At 35.9% G+C, this 21,977-nt stretch overlaps 1 protein-coding gene across 1 annotated transcript in view; it reads right to left on the bottom strand.

Annotated features, from left to right (window-relative positions):
* Window positions 1–17,062: 17,062 nt before the first annotated feature.
* LOC127444594 (succinate--CoA ligase [ADP/GDP-forming] subunit alpha, mitochondrial-like) overlaps window positions 17,063–21,977 on the bottom strand; it is a 40,093-nt gene continuing 35,178 nt past the window's right edge. Inside the window, exon 9 of the mRNA XM_051704051.1 lies at window positions 17,063–17,457. Within this exon, the coding sequence (XP_051560011.1) occupies window positions 17,431–17,457 (27 nt within the window). The 3' untranslated portion in view covers window positions 17,063–17,430. The remainder of the gene's footprint in view (window positions 17,458–21,977) is intronic.

Raw genomic sequence — 21,977 nt, 5'->3', positions numbered from 1 at the left:
TTCGCGAGTTCGAATCCCAGGGCGTGCTGAGTGACTCCAGCCAGGTCTCCTAAGCAACCAAATTGGCCCGGTTGCTAGGGAGGGTAAAGTCACATGGGGTAACCTCCTTGCGGTTGTTATAATGTGGTTTGCTCTTGGTGGGACACATAGTGAGTTGTGCATGGATGCCGCAGAGAATAGTGTGAAGCCTCCACACATGCTATGTCTCCACGGTAACACACTCAACAAGCCATGTGATAAGATGCGCGGATTGACGGTCTCAGACAACTGAGGCAACTGAGATTCTTCCTCCACCACCCGGATTGAGGTGAGTCACTACACCACCACGAAGGACTTAGAGTGCATTGAAAATGGGAGAAAAAACAAATTAATGAATTTATTAAAAAAGTAAATGGACAAAAAAATAAAAAAAATCTTCTAGCAAATCCAAACATATTATCCTCGCCCACTTATTTCACCAGGACCATTTGCAGTGGATAAAAAATATAAAATCAATATATGAAAACAGGCAGAAATATACCAATACAAATTAGTTCATAAATACATAAATACAATGTAATAATACCTGCAATAGCTACAACTCTGATCATCAAGGACATAAGCTGATGTTCCACTATATTTTCAGAATTTGGACATTAACTTTTTTACCACCTGCTGGTGGAATCTCCAAACTGCAAATAAAGGAACTGAGTTTGGGCTTTGCACTGAAAAAAGACCTGCTTTTGAAATGTCTTAGCACTAATAACCAATTTCTCAGGAAAATACACCCACAGAAGGAAAATACACCCACAGAAAGCACAAACACTCCAACCCAAGGCTGCTTGCGCTGACACAAAAATTGCACGTAGAATTAGCACTCTCATGAAAATTGGATAAGATGAAGCGAACAGTCATTGCGTGTAGCACTGCACTTTGCACACTCACAAAAATAGAGCCCCATAATCGTTAATCAAAATTGCGCCACCTCTGAAACAACTTTCTTTTTTCGGTTGACATCAGAAAACCCTTTTATTATTTCACCCCCTCTTACTACTTGGCTCCATGTTGGAACAGAATGCCCACTTTTCAATATCTAATCAATTCCCCCAAAATAAAATCAAGTCCCCCAATTCATTTTTTCCCCATTGAATGTCCTGTTTTATTCTGAAACATATTGTTTCATATTAATGAAATTAAATGGGTTGCAAATACCTTTTCATATTGACTTTAAGGCACCTCTCAAAAACATCAGTGCTTTATTTATGGCTGCTACTGTAGATCCAAAACTTTGAAAAAATATTGGGAATACTTGCTTGCTAACTTTAAGCCTGCTCCGTTTTAAAAAAAAAGCTATCCTCAAAAAAAGATGTGAGACTTTCATGCCTTCATTTCTCGATGCATTATACACCGTTTTTCTTCCATTCTTGCTGCTTTACATTATATTTACCCTGCCAGAGAAGTACCTGTATCATATATATCTGTATGTTTCTGCTTGTAATAACAGTCTGATTTATATCGTTTCATGACTTTGACAGTTTCTTTGAAATGAAACTCACCTATTTCTCTCCATTAAAGGCAAATGTACTCGGTCTCAACTCCCATCTCTCTTGATATGCTCCCTCTCTGTTAACATTTCTCTTTCAACATTTTGCTGGCTGAACCTGGGCTGTCTGTCTGGAATTAACACAAGAAAGTGCAGAACATGTCATTGCATGCTAGAGCTTGTCTTGTAGGCATGGAATTGAAGTAGGAGTGATTATAAGCCAAACTGAAATATGTGCAGAATAATATTAAATACAAGCTACTGCTCTTGAGTTTGACATGGTCCGAGTAGTAATTTTTGTGTGTTCATATAATTGATTAATTACAATCTCTGATTAAAATGCAACATAAAGCCACATTTCAGAGGTTTTACTTACAAAAGAGGCATGTCCACAGTCCATTCACTGACTGTCTGATGCACATTTATGTAACAACATTAATGGATGAAATCGCTTGAGAAGGGTCTGTCTGCGTCCTGCAAGACATGCCCACTACAATGCACCCCCACTACAAGTTACACCCCCTCCAAATAACCAGCAAAAAAGAGTTGGATGCAACATTCATACACTATGTTTGTTGTGTTTATTTGGAGTCCCGCAGAAACCCTACACCTATGCATAGCTCTAAACCTAACCATGAACACAAAGATTTAAAAAATGAAATGTTTTTAAATTCATTAGATATACTGCATAGTAAAATTCCTTTTGAATAGAATCATCTCTATCACTAGGAATCAATAGAATCAAGCACCATGTCATTAGGTGGCGACAATGAGGAGAAATGTGATGAAAATGAAGAGGAGAAGCAGCTAGCGGTATGCTAAGATAATAGGCTAATAATTAGCTTGTAAGCTAACTGGAGAAAACATAACAGGGACATTTTTATTTTACATTTATATCTTTTTATTATTAATATTGAATTGAATTATTGGTTTTTGCCTATTGGTTATGCTGAATTTATATTTAATTTTTTTTATATATTGTTTTCTAACATGTTTATTTTTGTGGCATAATCAAATATATTTCAGATAACATTGCCCCTAAAAAGCATGTACAAACAAAAAAGAACTGTAGCTGGTCACTATCTGTCGTTCAGATGGTTTCTTATTGTCTCAGTGGGTGGTTCATGGGCAGTATAAACTGCAATGAGGACTAGCAGTCAGTTGCAAGAAACCCCCTAAAGTAAAGAAAACCTATAGAGACAATACCCTTCTAATTATCCTAAAAGTGTTTTGTAACTCAAAAGGTTTCTTGCAGCTGGTCCCAGAACTTATGCCATTTAGTCAAAAGTCTGGCTATGTGCGAGATAACAAAATAGATCAATTATAATAATAAAAAATTTAAAAAAAAACATTCCCAGATTGAGGACAATGTTCAGATGGAACTTCCGGAGACACTCTGACCCAGTTTGTATTCTCACTGCGGTAAACACAAAAATAAGACATGCATGAAGGAGAAACCCTGTGGAGTAAACTTCAGTCAAAATCAAGTATAAGTCTAAGAAAAAATGTAGAGTGACTGTGGTTGTTTCAAACCGCAAAGAAAAAGTAAACATTAAAAAAAGAAAACATCATTCATCTTTAAGATACCAAATACTTAATGTCTTAGCATTAATGTTTCATCCACAGTACTAATGGAAGTATCATTTAATTTGATGGAAAATACAAAAATGAAACTGAAGCACATTAATTTTTGGATAATGGCAAAAATAAAATGGAAGTGGAAATGTATCTTTTATTTAAATATTGCTAAAAGCATCTCACTTTATTAGCTCTCCAAATGTTCAATAATCCAAGTGAAGAGCTTTATGCCTCTTTATTTGACTTTCTCAATGAAAAATAAAGAAATAAATGGACTTGTTTATTTTGACACCATGGTTGTCTTGCCTTTTGTGCAGGGTGGGACGTTGGCAAAGAAATGACACTTCTCCTAAGTTCATGATGGATGTGATGTGAATCTGCCTCCCTGCTGCATGACTGACGAGCTCATCATGCAGTTGGATAAGTGATGGTAAGTAAACTGTGTATAATGAAAAACTGCTGCAACGATGCAAGGCTATTGCTTTTCTTCTCAGAAGCAAACAACAAAAGCCTCGGGAACACTCACCAGGACCATGATGAATGGAGATGCCTTAATCAGTGACTAGACTGCAAACTCCACCATCAAATTAGCTCAGGATATAAGAGTGAGAGAGAGAGGGGTGCAGCAAAAGAAAAGGAGAGGGTGAGACTAAGATGAATGACATCCTTGAGGCGAAACGATAGGAGCCCTCTTACCATTTCATGTTTTCAGAAGCATTGCCTTTGAAAGATCGACTTGGTTTCCCTTTGCATCATGATTAAGTTGCAGTAAGGCCGCTCTGCTGCTTGATGAAATCACCATGGATGTGTAGAGGTTAAATTGCATTAGCATGCGACTGTGCGGGGAGCGAAGCACATTCAAACAGGATGTGATGTGCTCCGATTCTTTGAAACGCTCAGACGTTTCCCGTCAGTGTAAGCACACCCCGGTGTATAATTGCAGATTGACTTCAGACCCAACGGGAACACAAGTACAGCTATTTGAAGTCTAAAAACAGAACATATTTCACTTCGCTAAGTGTGCAGCCAGGGCCAGATGCTTTATAGCCATGTTATACAAGCACTTTACCTTCTCATGATCATGACTTCCAAAGGCTTTGAAATAAAAATGGGCAGGAAGTAGGGGTGGTTGAATTAGATGCCTAGAGCTGAGCACTTCTTAATGCAAGCAGTTGAGACAGTTTGGCATTTAGTAAGATGTCAGGCTGACTCGACCAGGACACAGGGGGGAAAACTGCATTTCTCTATGCGTAGAGGCAAACCACAGTTGTGCCACTTTTGTGCAAGGTATTTCCGTGCAAAAACCTGAAAACTGTATATTTTATATACACTTTATATACTATTTTTATTGAATGTGTATTCTATATTATGTGTATTGTATTCTGTTCATTGTATATTATTATTGTGTTGTGTAATTATGTGTATATTAGATATGTAAATTGTGTTGTGTAAATCTGATGTTTATTGTAATTGGTATATGTCTCATCACTTTCATGACTGCTATGTTGCTCAGAACTGCACCCAAGACTTTCACCCACTGTTCCACAAATGCTGTTGATTGAGCTTAACCCTTGTGCGGTGTTCATCATTGGCTACCACTTTTTGTGTTCCCCGGTCAAAACAGCTGACCCATTTAAATGGTTTCCTCATATAATCCTTACATTATTACTAAATATTGCATTAGATCTTTTCTTTTTTTTTTTTCAACTTAATTTCTGGTAACTAATACAGGTTCCCTATCTGTCACTCACTCGACGTTGTGTCGATGTAGTGACACTAGGGATCACTTTTGGGAGCCCGAGACACCTCTGGTCTTTGATAAAAGGCCAGTGAAAATTGGCGAGTGGTATTTGCATGCCACTCCCCCGAACATACAGGTATAAAAGGAGCTGGTATGCAACCACTTATTCAGATTTTCTCTTCAGAGCCAAACGGTCATGATTATTTTATTTTGGTGTTCCTGGTCAAAAATGACTTGCCCATTAAAATGTACCTGCATCTGTCATTAAGAATATGTTTTCACTAGATATTGCATTAGATCTTTTTTTATTATTTATTTATTTATTTATTTATTTTTAAACTTGATTTCTAGTAATTAGAACAGGTTCTGTACTTCTTTTTGGAACTTATTGATAATAGGCTTTATTGACCTGACCTTACACAAGGGAAACCCTCTAGATATTAGTAAACATTGTTCTTACTCTTTGTGAGAATATTTTTTAGGTTACAAACTGATAATTACAAGGATATTATGCTGTAAATGTGGTTTATGATGACATTTCTAGTGTCCCCATAATTCAAATAGCTTAAAAAAAATATATAAAAAAAAACATACTAAATGCTATTTTATTTTTTTTAAATGTAAAAATGCAGAAAGTTTTTTGTGAGGGTTAGGTTGAGGGGTAGGGTTAGGGAATAGGATTTATAGTTCGTACAGTATAAAAATCATAATATCTATGGAGAATCCTCATAAGGATAGCTGCACCAACGTGTGTGTGTGTGTGTGTGAGAGAGAGTGCGAGAGAGAGAGAGAGAGAGAATGAGTGAATGTGAAAGTTCCCAAAATACTTTGTCATAATATTTTTTTTTTTTTTTTTTTTTTCAATGTTCTTTTGTTCTTATGTAGTCAAAAAAGGTTCAGAAATGGTTGTCAAAGAATCAAAGGGTATGTGTGTGTGCTCATCTAATGTTTGGACAGGCTCCTGAACACTAATTTCTTTCTTTTTTTAACCTCATCCATTCATTCCTAATTACCTGTCATTTCTGACTGGGAACACCACAGGTGTGTGTGTGTCTGCACATCTAGTTTAAGTAGGCGCAATCAGCGCTGAAATATTTGAATTAAATTAAGTCACTGTCATTCATTTCTGCACAAACACGGCTCCTTTCTAAATTAAAGGGATTTTCCAGGTTCAATACAATTTGATAAACCTTTCCAAAAGATTTTATGAATGCTGTAAACATAAAAATACTCACCGTTTCAAAAGTAGCCACAAGACAAACATCATGCATGTTACCATGATTTTAGGTAAATAAAACCACTTACTAACCTTTTCTGGGTAAAGTTACATATACAAAATACATTGTCATTTTTTTTCCAGTGTTCTGTTGTTCCTGTGTAGTCAAGAAAGGTTCAGAAATGGATGTCAAATAATCAAAGGGTGTTTGTGCGTTTATGTTCGAAGACTGCATGTGTGCTCATCAAATGGTTGGACAGGATCCTGAACACAATTTGTTTTTGTTTTTATGTCACCTCATCAATTCATCCGTAATGGCCGGTCATTTTTGACAGGGAACACCACAGGTGTGTGTGTGTGCGTGCGCATGTCCATAATATATGTGTGTGGCTTCATTCCCAGTGATCAGTTTAAAGAGCCATCAGTACATTCAATGAAAAATTTCTCCCTAGAGTCTGGATTTTCAGAGGCAAGCTAAAAGGAACAAACAAAAGCATCTCTTTGCTGAATACAGAAAGCTCAGTGCAGCAATACACTGTCTGAGGAAAGGTTTCATGTAGTCAGACTTTTGACTTGCGGCACAAAGTCTGGTCTACTTTGCAGCTTATTCTGGCTAAGAACTGCCCACTTAGACAGGAAGAGACCATCTAACAGACGTGAAGTGACAGCTACTTTTCCATTTATTAACGTGGCATTCAGGGGCAGGTTTTTCTTAAGTAGTGATGGCCACTTTCGAAACACTGCTTCATAAAGCTTTGAAACCTTTTCGAACCAATGCTTCGGAGCACGTTTCAAACTGGCCAAGTCACGTGATTTCAGCAAATGAGGCTTCGCTACATCATACCATTTCGAAACAGTTTTGAAACGTTTCTAAATGTTTTGCGGTTACACTAGGGGGTGTTCATCCCACAGTGAAACCGTGAATCAGAGTTAAATGTAGGCTGTAACTGATCTCGAGTCAGTTCAGCAATTACTAATGTCTATAAAATCAGACAAATTCAAAGAAGAGTTGCTGATTTGAATTCATTCTTTTTAATTTCTCTGTCGATCACCTTGAGTTGTGTTCCCAAAGGAAAGAAAATCGAAATGTTGTGTTTGTGAGAAAGAAATTTAAGAAGACATAGAGATTTTGTGACATTTAAAGAGATTTGTTTGTTTTACAAAAGGTGAATCTGGAATTTCAACTATTGAACATGATAACACACCTTCACTTTTTTATTTTATTTAGTACACCCAATTTCTTAAAGTCAGCAATGCTGCATAGACTAGTGATTAATACTGACGTCATTTTCTTTTAAGCATGGACCGAGTGAAACTTATTACAACAAGGTTTCTTTTTCAAATGCTTTTTGCACAATCTGTCAAAGCATAAACATTTTGAAAAAAATTAATTGTTTATACAAAACAAAGTGTTGTTTTAGAATGATTTTATATATAAATCACTGGTGACCAAAAGTTTGGAATAATGTACAGAATTTTGCTGTTTTGGAAGGAAATTGGTACTTTGATTCACCAAAGTGGCATTCAACTGATCACAAAGTTTAGTCAGGACATTACTAATGTAAAAAACAGCACCATCACTATTTGAAAAAAGTCATTTTTGATCAAATCTAGACAGGTTCCATTTCCAGCAGCCATCACTCCAACACCTTATCCTTGAGTTATCATGCTAAATTGCTAATTTGGTACTAGAAAATCACTTGCCATTATATCAAACACAATTGAAAGGTATTTCGTTCATTAAATGAAGCTTAACATTGTCTTTGTGTTTGTTTTTGAGTTGCCATAGTATGCAATAGACTGGCATGTCTTAAGGTTACTATTAGGTCAAAAATGGCAAAAAAGAAACAGCTTTCTCTAGAAACTCGTCAATCAATCATTGTTTTGAGGAATGAAGGCTATACAATGCTTGAAATTGCCAAAAAAACTGAAGATTTCATACAAAGGTGTACATTACAGTCCTCAAAGACAAAGGACAACTGGCTCTAACAAGGACAGAAAGAGATGCTTAAGGCCCAGATACAGCTAAACAAGATGATAAGTACATCAGAGTCTCTAGTTTGAGAAATAGATGCCTCACATATCCTCAGCTGACAGCTTCATTGAATTCTACATGCTCAACACCAGTTTCATGTACAACCGTAAAGAGAAGACTCAGGGGTGCAGGCCTTATGGGAAGAATTGCAAATAAAAAGCCAGTTTTGAAACGGATAAACAAAAATAAAAGGTTAGAGTGGACAACGAAACACAGACATTGGAAAACAGATAATTGGAAAAGAGTGTTATGGATCTTAACCCCATTGTGCATTTGTGGGATCATCTAGACTGTAAGGTGAGTGAGAAGTGCCCGACAAGACAGCCACATCGAAGGCAAGTGATATAGAAAACGTGGGGTGAAATATCATCTGAGTATCTGGACTGGAACTGACAGCTAGAATGCCAAGGATCAGCAGAGCTGTCATTGCTGCACGTGGAGGAATTTTTTTATGAGAACTCTGCGGTAGTTTAAGAAGTTCTGAAAAATCAATTCAAATTGTAATAGTAATTTTTCATGTTATTAATGTCCTGACTATACATTGTGATCAGTTGAATGCCACTTTGGTGAATAAAAGTACCAATTTCTTTCCATAAGAGCAAATTCTGTATATTATTCTAAACTTTTGACTGCCAGTGTGTGTGTGTGTGTGTGTGTGTATGTATGTATATATATATACAGTACTGTGCAAAACTTTTAGGCACTTGTGAAAAATGTTGCATAGTTTGGATGTCTTCAAAATAATTCCATAAATAGTTTTCATTTATCCGTTAACATCATACAAAGTCCAGTAAACATAAAAAAGCTAAATCAATATTTGGTGTGGCCACCTTTGCCTTAAAAACAGCCCCAATTCTCCTAGGTTCACCTGGACACCTTTTTTCTAAAAAGGTCAACTAATATATGAAGGTCTACATATTCTGCAAATATTCAGATCTGTTTATTCTAGGATATTGTAGACATCCATGAAAAATATATGACAATTACAGCAGGGCAGTAAATGAATTCCAATGTATTGTGTCATTGTAGTTTGACTCATGTCTTCTCATTGCATTCACATGCCTGTGACCAACAGATGTCCTCAGCATGCAGCGTTTCATGCGCTTCGTAACAGTGAATCATTTTCTGAAGCAATTGGTTCAATTGACTCGAAGTTTTGGAAAGCTTCATTTCTGCCGTCACTAATCTTAAGTATAAACCTGATTCCACAATGATAGACTGGCATAATGTTTTTTTTTGTTGTTGTTGTTGTTGTTGTTGTTGTTGTTGTTTTACTCAAATCAAAATATGGCATATGGCAAATGATACAGAAAGCACAGAAGGAATTCACAGAAATGTGTGTACACTAAGAGATCAGAATTTCTGTCCATCCATTGCTGAGGTCATTGTCAACATACAAAAAAAAATAAAAATAAAAATAAAATTTGGCAAAATAGAGCTATGCATACATTTCTGTTATGCACTCTTACTTCCCAAATAGTACAGTCACAGATAGCAATATGACAAATTGTAACTAACCTCATTGCCACAGTCCCTTTATGCACATATAAAATGAAGGCATAATAGAGCTACCAAAAGTCACAGTTAAAATTGTGTTCGTAAGAACAGGTGATATAGTTGTTAGCTGGTACATTTAAACAGGAAGTCGATTCAGTGAACATGAGAATAAATAACTTCTACACTTCCACTGTGCAGATATTACAGCATCTTCGGAAAAGCATTAGGAGGGAGTTCGTTCCTTTTAAACCATGATCACATTTTTCAAGCAAAGTGTCATGGCAGAAAAACAACAGCTTATTCCAACAGAAACGACTCGCTTTGTACTCATCAGCTGCGCAAGTGTGAAAAATGAAACCTTTTCTCTTTGCAGAACAAAATAATTCCTAACTGGCTTCAATAGGAACAACGGTTTGTCTTTTCCCACCCCCTGCTTACCTCTCTTTCACATTTTGGAAGTCCTGGTAATGCTGAGTCACTGCTACTCAAACTCAGACCATACCTCATGAAAATTGAATTTTTTATCAGTTTATATCGGTCCTCTCTCACAAATACATTAATTTAAGAGGACTGAGATGTGCAACTATTGCGGCAGTAGAGATTAATCATACTGCCTGTAAATCACTTTATATGTACTAAACGACCATGGATGTTAACTAAAATACCACCATTCTCTCATTCCCAGCAAGTGTTTGAGAAATTGAAATAAACAATTTTGCTGAATTAAAACCATAATCCTTATGGTTTTATCTTAAGCCTGTATGGAAGCTATTTTCAGTTTGGTATGCTGTCTTCAGAAATTTCTTCCACACATTTGCTGTGTTTTATGGGACAAGGAGCATGGTTAATATCTCTTTTATGCTGTTCAATTACCGAGTCCCATTCCTTGCACACAGCAGCACAGCTTGGAGTGGCAGACTTAACAACCATTTATGAGACATTGTAACAAGAGCTCATGCCGACTTATCAGAGAATGAACAGCACTTACCGATGGCCTAAAGCTGCCTGGGATTGGAGAGGTAGCGGAAAATCAGAACTTTTTTGTGCTGTTAGACCCATAATGAAAGGCTTGCAGCAATTTGCATGCACACTCCAAATCTCTCTGAATACATAAGCCACCTCATCTACATGTATGCCAACTGAAATTGTGCACAAATTTAAAGTTTAAAAACGTCTGGCTCTTGTAAGAACATTTGGGTTTGAGTATGTTTGATTGACTATGAGCAATTTGCTGCAAGCTTTTGGTGGCTCTAAATTTAAGAACTAGTAAAGCCTCTACTTCTGAACACAAAGCAGTTGATTTCCAAGTAGGAATGGGAAGGCGTGTCATGCATAAGTGTCGTTTGTGTGACTTCTTGACTAGAACTGAATAAATGATGGAAAAGAAACTAGGTTAGTTCACCCAAAATGAAAATTCTCAAAAGGAGAAACATTTAATGATCTTTGCACAACTCTTTCCATACAAATAGTATAATAGAAGTCCATCCTACTTGTGTGCTATATTCAAAGTCTTCTAAAGTCATGTTATAGCTTTGTGTGATGAACAAAAATAAAAATAAATCACTATTTGCTTATAATCTTCACTTATATCATGAAATATAATTTGTGTTAAGATTAAAACTTTGACAAGTAGACTTAACTGTGATTTAAGCCACTTTGTTTTTATTAATTTATTAAAAATAAGCAATAGCATGTGCTGTTTTAATATTAGAGAAATTATCACTGGACTATAGGTCAGTCATGGAGTATTTTGGATTCTCATTACTTAGTGAACATATTTACCTTATGCGCCAGAGAGACTAGCGAGCAGCCATCTTGAAAACTGTGTCTGTTAGCGTTCGCTATATAGATAGGTGTTGATGTCAAAGTGTAATCAGCTAGCAAAATGGATTTACAGGTTATCGAGCTGTCAAAAGCTATCATGAGTATTTTAAAGTGTTCAGGGGATGTCATAACAACTGGAAGCAGACCGGGGAGATTTTAAAACAAGCAAATTTATTCATAAACGCACAAGATCCTACTTTCAGGCTGTGGATGTTCTGATATGCCTCTGTGCTCATGAAACTCTGAGAGACAACACAAAATCATTAAAATATCTCTGTACGACATCTCTAGCTGGCCATCTTTTTGTGTCATTCACTCATCGTGTTATTGTTAAGGTGAGTATATTTTTTGAGTGTTAAACCGGGACGGGGAGGGGTGACACTATATTAATACACACACACACACATACACATGTGAAAGTGTATGTTTTATTTTATATTCTGCTTACAACAATTTTAATCACATTTAAGCCTCTAAAAAATGTAGGGTGACAAATTCATTTTAAAAAGTACAATTGTAATTTTCTTCAATGTTATGAACTTGCATGTGTAATAATATGAGCTGTCACTGTTGGAATTTTCATATCAGCTACACATTTGAACACAAATTATTAACGAGTTGAAACCTAAACATTAAGCAGAATTACACATATAACAATTAAACACTTGTATTATGAAAAAGTGCAGTGTGTCATAGCTGTCTGAATATGATCTGCCAGGTCCAATTTACCTCTGCGGGTGTCAGAAAAAACAAACATTTAGAGTTACAGAAAAAACACCTCACTATCATTTCACATAGTAAAGGGGTGCTGTAGACTCACACCATCAACTCTTGGTGAAAAATACTTTGTGCTCCCACACGTAATCCATTTTGATTGACTCTTCTCAGTAGCTTCAAAACAAACAGAAAGTTAGATAACAAAATTCGGAAGAGCCGAGTGCGGAAAAGGGGCAGTGCTCAATAAGGTGAATATATTTGTAAAGTATTTACATTTGAGTGCGAGGAATGGCTAGAGTTTAACAGGTTAATTTCACCAGAGGCAACACAAATCACCCTTCACACAAATCACAACCAACCAACCAGATGCAACATTTCAACAATAGTCAAAAGAGCTACATCTATACTCATTTTTAATAACAGTTTTTACATTTCCTCCCTTATTTTGACCAGTGTATTAAGTACAGGGGCTTATGGATATTCCACATTGTCAAAGCTGCAATTCTATAATTGAAAATGTTTAGTTATAAGTATACTTGAAGCCAGCGTTTACACAAAGTATACATTTGAGTTATGTTATTTCAAATAATGTTAAATTAGGACCGCTTGATTGCTTTTATTAATGACAGCTTTAGGGTTTGTTTGGGCAAATCAGACAAAATTTCAAAGAATAGTCGTGAAAAAACAAGCATCATAATCCAAGATGGCGGTCACTGTAATGGACAGAGTTTAATGTTAGGGGTCAGTTTGAATCATCAGGAGGAGCGTAATTAGATTCAAAAATAATTTTGTTTCTATGACAAATGGTTCAAAAGATACGCACAAAAGAAAAGTGAATGTTAAACATGGTGGTGGCACTATAGAGTATGACCTAGAGTCCCCCAATTTGGTATGGGGGCTATTCATGCCCACCCCTATCAGTGGGTTAAATTTCACCATTTTCCTGTGTACAGTTCTATAGGCTGCCATAGACTCCCACTGGGGAGAAAGGGAGAATAATAATAAATGTAACTGCAAGCAGCGATGACGGGCCCAAGCACCATGGGTCCATTTCCACCAGGTGGCTTTCGGAAAACAATGCAAGGTGGACGCATGCATTTGGCATATGACATTATTCTAAACAATTTGGGTAAATATAAGAAGACTATTTTTAAGTCTGTTGTAAGAGCTACACTTCCTGCTGCCAGGTGGTGCCGCTATGACCGTGACCCAAAATAGTCACATCCATGTGATTAGCCTCCAAGTCTAAACATACATCTCAATTTGATCTAAATCACACATTGCACACAGAATATGTGACACTGCCTGTTTCCCATTTTTCACCATTAATTTAATGCCTCGCCATGGCAAAACCATTATTATATCAAAAATCTGTTCACAGTTTAGCATATTCAATGTCTTTGCATAATGTTGTCTAAATGTGGTGACAGTCTCATGAATCCCCTAGGACAGGGGTGTCAAACTCGGTTCCCGGAGGGCCACATTCCAGCAGAATTTAGCTCCAACCCTAATTAAACACACCTGAAGCAGCTAATCAAGGTCTTCAATAGTGATTGAAGATTATGGAACTAAACTCTGCAGGGCTGCAGCCCTCCAGGAACTTAGTTTGACACCCCTGCCCTAGGAGGATTATATAAAAGTTCAAAGACAGCAATATTAAAAAAATGCAAAATGGCAGACTTCCTGTTGAGCGGAGCTAATAACTACAATTATGAACGTTGTCCGGCTTGATGAGAACTATATAAGTCCCCATTTTGGTGACTGTAGGTGAAAATGGGGGTGCTACAGAGGCCGTCTTAAATGCCCATTTTAAAGGGGGCACTACAGAACCCCCCTACACGCCCATGTGTGAACTTTTTCCCAGCCCTAATGGCCAACGACTCTGATGTGTGCAAAATTTCATGAAATTTTAAGCATGCCAAGTGCCTCAAAAACACCCAAAATATAAGAAAGGAATAATAACAATTAATGTGTTGCCATGGCAACACCATTTAAGATATTAAATATCCCTTGACAATTTTACATCAGCAATGTCTTGACATTCATGTAAACATAAGACTATTTCAAAGTCTGTTAAAAGTGTCATACTTCCACCAGTTGGTGGCACTATAACCGTGACCCACAATAGCTACATCAATGTGATTAGCCCACAAGGCCAAACATTTGGCTCAATTTTGATGTAAATTACATGATGCACGCAGAAGATATGAGACACTACCCTTTTCCCATTTTTTGACATTCCCATTTATCGCATCACCATGGCAACATTGTTCGATATATCAAAAATCTGTTTGCAATTTAGCATCGTCAGTGTCTTGGCATGATGTTGCCCATATTTGGTATCTGTAACATGAAATCCCTAGGAGGAGTATTTCAAATTCCAGAGCATGCATTTTTCAAACAATCCAAAATGGCTGATTTCCTGTTGGGCAGAGCTTATGACTGTCAGAACTATGTGTAAAAGTTTGGTGACTGTAGCTCAAAAAGTATGTGCTACAGAGCCCCCCGAACATGCCCATCTTCTAGGTGGCGCTACCTTCGCTGCTTGGCCCCTAATAATTTCTTCTCTTCCAAGAAGGCAAGTCATAAGGGTTTTGGGTGAACTAACTCTGTAATGACACAAATCAAAAATTACTTTTCTAAAAATCTGAATTAAATATATATGAGTTGGCGTCAACAAACCTCAACTAAAATTTTAGTGTATGAAAAAAGCCAGCTATTTTTGTTCATATTATCACTTGTCATTCTGCCAATGTGCAGATCTTCACAGCCGAATCCAAGGCAGTGAGCTACGAATGAGAAAGCGCAGTGCGCACTGCTATTTCATTAGCTATGTTCAAAGATAACGAGTACCACGGCAGTGCTTGGCCACTGTAACGTTCCAGCAGAGTAGATACCCAAAGCCCCCAAACAAATAAAGCCTTAAATTTGACCTCCAATCTTCATTATGGTAATTTTCCCTAATGCAGAAACGGAACTGGTAACAATACGTACACAGCATAATCTCTTCCTAGGCCGACTATGACAGAAATTGAGATGAGCACACAAACATGTCCTGCGGAACAGGACATTTACAGGCTCCATTTGCGTCTGTTTTTCAGTTTCAACTCAATGTTGCTATTTACAGCTTTGCAAGTTAACGTCTTATGAAGAGCCATTTAGAAGAAGAAATTAAATCTGACCCGACCCATTCAGTATCTCTCTCTTTCTCAAAGTTATTAATAGAATACTTCCACAATAAACATTTTCATAAACATTTAATAGCGAGGTCTCATGAGAAACAATCTTTACTGCATTTTTAATGATTATGTATGGAGGAACAGTCAAGGAAGTGGTGATGATGACACGACAAAAGTGATAATGGATCTTTATAATAATACGAAGTACCTGCATCTGTATCAGATGTTAAATAGTTAAGAATTTTAATTCTTCATTCACTGGCAATGTACAGTATTTATTGAAATGACTGAAAATGTATTTAATTAAATTTATTGAAAATAAGATGTTACTTATGTTAAATGTACTGTCAGGAATGTATTGTGTAACATCTATATTTCTTAGATGTGTAAGAGTTAATAAAATTAAGTCATGAAAAGATCAGCCCTGCCACACTTCAGAAGGACATGTAGTTTGAGCAGTAATGTTAATTTCTTATGGGTTTTTTTATTTTATTTTTTTTATACGAGTTCATTAATCTTGGCTGATGTTAATTAATCAATATGCAATTGTTCATTGTTAGTTAATTTTGCATTAACTAATGTCTATATTAACAAATGTAGTTAACTTGTTAATAAATGCAACATTATTTTATATACATTATTATATACAGTATATAATTTTAATTTGAAACTTTGAGTTAGGAATATTCTGGTAAACACTGATGAACCCAATTCTTTAAATCTTGTCTGAACGAATAAAAGCTGGCAAGACATCCATCCACGTTTTCCTTTTGCGGTTATATTACTGTAGCTTCAAATATCACACACAGTCAGACATTCTGTGATCATGTCCTCAAAGTGTGTGCCCCAATTTCTCTGCGCCACAAAGGCAGATACGGAGTTGTGATATATGTCTGTTCAAAAGCTCCCCCCCCATCCCCATTCTTTCCATTGCAGTCTTCCAGTGAACAATACATGAGATGATATTTCCATGCTGACCTCCTCCCACTCATTCCACACAAATTGGTATCATTGAAATCTCAGCAAACTTGCCTTTTTTTTTTTTTTTTGGTACAGACAACCTGGGCAACCTGACATAATTTAGAGCTGATATATATGTGATTCCAACAAAGAATATTTATAGACTCTGAGCACTTTTGATATACACCTGGCAAGAGAACAAATCTGCATATTCATTCTTTATCAGAGTAAAATGTGAATGCATGTCATTAGGCAGGAGAGATGCAATTACAGGGGTGAAAGGAAAAAAGTCCTCCCACACACATTTTACCTACCAGTGAGGCATGTCAGAATTAATAAACCTGTGTCTGCAAATCAAAATCCATGCTAAAAGCCTGGGACAGGTAACATGTAGTTTCGTTCTTTTCATTGCAAACTAGATTTCAGTAATTTGGACTATTTAGGTCTCCAAATTTTTCATGCTAGAGTGAAAGTTGTTGTAGGAAAATGCACTCAGAGTTGGGGAGCAAGAAGGTCACGCATTGTCCACGTGAATGTATGGGCTTTTGCAGAAGGAACTCTGGAAATGTGTAGAAAAGCCGAAGGCTTTCAAATGCGCAAATGAGTTCTGCGCTCAACGCGGGTGTAGGAGGGAGAATGTCATTGTGCCGCAAAAATCACACATTACCTCTCACCGTGGAGTGATGCATTTATCAAGGCTGCCAAAGTCCACGATCACCAGAGACATGCAATGTGTTATTGTCAGTAAATGAAGCATAGACTAGAGCTAAATGTAAAAAATAACTACTACAAGTTGGCGTCTGAGCATAACAGATATATTTGCAGTTTCAGAGGGAGAGAAAACATAAGAAATGGAATTCAAACAGCGTCAGGTTATCACAAATAGCAACACATGGCTGACATTGCTCGCAGTGAAGCTGGATTACAAGGGTCTATGGATGTGCTCCTGTTCTGTACAATTCTAAAAAGGAGACTGTGATAGACTTTGAAATGTTTTATTATTATTTCCTCTGGTGCAAATACCGAGCATGAACTCATAGAATCGGCTGAAAACACAAAGGTGTGCACACTGTTGAGCCTGGAGGGAGGTGATGGACTCCAGCAAGGATGAAGGTCCTTCGGCAGGGAGGACAGTCGGTTTCTCACACTCCCTCTAACAAGTTACAACATCTTCCTCTTCTCAAACTCCTGCAGAGAAGAGGGAAGAGTAAACAGTGTTTAAATAAAAGTGATTGGCAATGGCTGTAGCAGGGATTGCCTCTAGATACATCCATAGCAGGGGTCTGTTATTAGGGCTGCAACAACTACAGCAATCGATAAAATCTGTAAAGTTTTATTATGGAAATATAATCAGCAACAAATGTAATTCTTTTTGCATTCTGCACAGAGAACCTTCACTAGTAATGTCACTTTACAGATTATAACAATTGTAATAAAAAACTAACTGTCCAGGTTGTCGCATTCTGTACTTCAACAGTGATCGTGCTGTGCAAAGCGTTGATACGTTGTCCGCCAGGACATTACTTACGTGTTACTGTTATATTATTACATAACAGCAAAATTACTGTTTTACGCATTTCCATTACGCAAAACAACTCATTTTTAAAGGAATAGTTAAAAAAAATTTAATTCTCTCATCATTTGCTCACCCTCATGCCATGCCAGATGTATGAGTTTATTTCATCTGTAGAACACAATTAAAGATTTTTAGAAGAATATCTTAGCTCTGTTGGTCGATTCAGTGCATGAGACCAAATGTGACTATTGTGGCCAAAACTCAGGTCCAAAAAGGACATAAAGGCAGTTTAAATGTAATAAAAATGACTCCAGTGGTAAATCCATTTCTTCTGAAGTTATATGATAGGTGTGGGTGAGAAAAAGATCCAACATTTAAGTCCTTTTTTACTGAAAATCTACACTTTCACATTCTGGAGTGTAAGCGATTTTCACTTTCACATTCAGCTACCTACTGGTTGGGGCTGGTCAAAGTTGGAGATTTATAAAAATCTATTTTATAAACAGAGTCTGTTTCTCAAACAAACCTATTATTTTGCTTCTGATGATATTGATTTAACCACTGGAATCGTATGGATTACCATTATGCTGCCTTTGCGTGTATTATGTACCATATGAGTTCTGGCTATGGCTTCATTTTTATATCATCAGAACTTGAATTGAAAAAGCCTCACAATTCATGATCTTGAAAAAAGACTGGGTAATTTGATGTTATTAAAAATTTTTGCAGTTAATTTTAAATATATGAAAATATTTTGTGTGAATTCACCTCCAAGAAATTCAGGTTTTTCAAGTGGGGGATTTCATTTTGTGAAATTCAGGTTGTTGAATACAGGCTGAAAAATTCAGGTGGTAAAATTTGAGGATGACATTTGGGAATGCAAGGAAGAGCAAACGAGTGTCGATGTAATCCATCTCTTTCTTGGACAAATCGCAAAGCGATGGAAACAGCTCAAAAGTAAATTTTAAACAACTGTGGCAACAAAATTGTGAAAAAATAAAAAGGTATACTTTAGGGATACTTATAATGTTTCATTTATGTGTTTTGAAGAGAAGATCAAATTAATCTTTAAATTGGATCCTTCACCTAACAGCAAGTTTAATCAAGAACCTTATTTCATAATCATATGGGCGAAGGACATTTACCAGTGGAAACAAATAATCAGACTACCTCATTTTAACTACCTCAATTTTTTAATTAAAAAAATTATTCTCTCTGCCTTCAGAGAACAACAGAGTGTGTTTAATTATAAGCCTACATCCAAGGTAATATGACTCAGGTAGATATCTACCTCTTTTTACTGTAAATAAGTGAAATACCGTAATACGGCTGACTGAAACAACAGCCACCTTTACCCATTTTGTAATTGTGTTGCATGTCTTGGCTGTTTGATAATATTTTTTATAATTATATTTCACGTTCTCTTCCACATTTGTACTAGTGTTGAATGAAAATATAGTGAACTTTGAATGTACAACACACATTCTGTTCCTAATTGTTTACATCAGTCTGAATTGCTTGAGTTAGCATGCCATCTCACTTTTTAATATTTGTATCAAAATTCTGGATAGTCTAACCTCATATGTAGATTTGTAGACTACTGATGATTTGTCAGAGTCTTATTTATTATGTTTATTTTCAGGCAGATCACGTTACCTTCATGATAATACAAATCTGGGCTCTATCTATATACTTTATGTGTTCTGTAATATGTGCATTTGCATTGTACCCCTTATTAAAATTAGACAGCAGTATTCCTTTATAGTTTCTTCTTTTTTTGTTGCATGTAATGCATGCGTGAAAGATCAAAAGTGATTACATGAGTTTTTTCAAATTCACACAAAATATTTTCTAATATTTAAAATGAACAGCAAATATTTTTGATGACACCAAATTACCCAGTCTTTTTTCAAGATCATGAATTCAGAGGCTTTTTCAAATTCAAGTTCTGGTGATATAAAAATGGTGCCATATCTGGCCACCATTCACTTGCATTGAATGGACCTACAGAGCTGAAATATTCTTCTAAAAATATTTGTGTTCTGAAGAAGAAAGTCATACACATCTGGGATGGCATGAGGATGAGTAAATGATGAAAGAATTTTACATTCTGGGTGAATTATTCCTTTAACAGAAAGTGAGCAATTAAATGTCTCTGTCGCGTTTAAACTTCTAAAACTTAGAGTGTGCAAATGGATGCAAATCAATCAGAGCATGACAGCAAAAGGAAACGTATTCAAATTTAATCAGATTTAGGCGTCAACTAAGTTTTTAATTATTTTTAAATGTATCATAACTGATATCCTATATGTTATGCAAGTAATCATCGAGAATCGATTCGATTCATAGCTTTTCAATTAGATTCAAAAAATTTTTTTGCAAATTCAGAACGATTCAGTTCGATACAAAATGAAATTCAATGAAACTCAATTTAAATCAAATAGTATTCTGTATTTTCTTTTATGTATTAAAAGGATACTTTAAATATTCACCCTAATGCATTTTACACATGTAACTAATTAAATATTTATATATTTTAAAATAGTGTACACTGAATTGAGATTCGACAAAGCATTATCTCAATGAATAAAGCTCATTCTGATTAGATTTTAAGCATTTTAAATAGATTATTGACCAATACAAATGATTCACGATTCAAAAATCATATTTCAAGATTAATGCATATAAATCTGCAGGATTAGCAATTAATGCATCAAGAAAACAAGTGAATCGTTATACCCTTAGTAATCATATTTTTGTGAACAATCACTGTAATGGGATAACAAAAAATGGGATCCTCCTCTAGTAGTTACTTCATTATAGGAAAAAAGTAATCTGATCGCAGTTCCATGTTACTATGTTCAGAGGAGGAAACATGTTCCTGCAGATCATATTACTGCTTAATATTTTAAAACTACATTTTAGTTTAATTAATATTTAATTTTAACCTTTAATTTTAAGTTGCTTTTTGCATACAAAACAACACATACATTAAACAAACCTCAATTTTGCACATTGTCTAAAAGGAAACAATGAATTTAAAGAAATTAACAGATTAATCTGTTATCAAAATAGTAAGTTGCAGCCCTATATTGTATGCATTGGAATAGTTTCTCTCAAATCCAGCTTTTCCATTCCAAGCTGGAAAGCCCACTGCATTAAAACTGAGATGACTCCATAGCAGCAAGCATTGTGTGAACCTCAGGAAATGGGGATGCATATAAAGGCTAATGTCAACATGCAACATGCACACAAAAACATTTACAGAAGCCATAAACACATAAAGCTGTAAGAAATAGACTGTGTGACAAAAAGACAAGCACAAGACACGCAAGATGAATTTAGATCATTTCAGGGAGGTATAGCTATTTACATAGTTAATTTACTAAGGCTAACAGCTGCAGGGTGATGCATTGTGCTTTTAAAAACCATTTTCCCCAACAAGGGTGACGAAATTGTGTATTTTCGAGAGAGTTTCCTTATGCAAATGTTATGAGTCAGAAATGAGGAGCATGCCAGAATGAAGATGCACAGGCTTTTCAGAGAAAATACTTGAAGCTCTACTGCCATCTAGTAGTCATGCACTGCCAAGTCTTCAGAGTCAAGTGAAATAATCTGGATTATTGGTAATGGTCTTCAGTAAGCAAGAACAAGAAATTAGGGATTTGTTATGGTTTGCATGATTAGTACAGAGAAAAAGAGATAAGAGTATACACTACCGGTCAAAAGTTTTGAAACACTTGACTGTAATGTTTCACATTATCTTAAAAATCTTTTGATCTGAAGGCGGATGCTTAAATGTTTGAAATTGTGCCACCATATTAAATTATTTCATTATAAAACTAAAATTTAATAATAAAAAAAGTTTTTGAAATTGATGACTTGGACCAAATAATAAAGAAAAGCAGCCAATAAGTGCCCAACATAGATGGGAACTCCTTTAATACTGTTTAAAAAGCATCCCAGGGTGTTACCTCAAGAAGTTTGTTAAGAAAATGCCAAGAGTACATGTCTGCAAATTCTAGGCAAAGGGTGAGTACTTTGAAGATACTAAAATTTAACACAGTTCTGATTTATTTTGGATTTTGTTTAGTCACAACATAATTCCCATAGTTCCATTTATATTATTCCATAGTTTTGATGACTTTACTATTATTCTAAAATGTGAAAAAAAGTTTCAAAACTTTTGACC

This window comes from Myxocyprinus asiaticus, chromosome 8 (assembly GCF_019703515.2).
Source record: "Myxocyprinus asiaticus isolate MX2 ecotype Aquarium Trade chromosome 8, UBuf_Myxa_2, whole genome shotgun sequence".
NCBI lineage: Eukaryota > Metazoa > Chordata > Actinopteri > Cypriniformes > Catostomidae > Myxocyprinus > Myxocyprinus asiaticus.
Note: the sequence above shows the minus strand (reverse complement) of the source record. Positions and strands in the feature narration are given on the sequence as shown.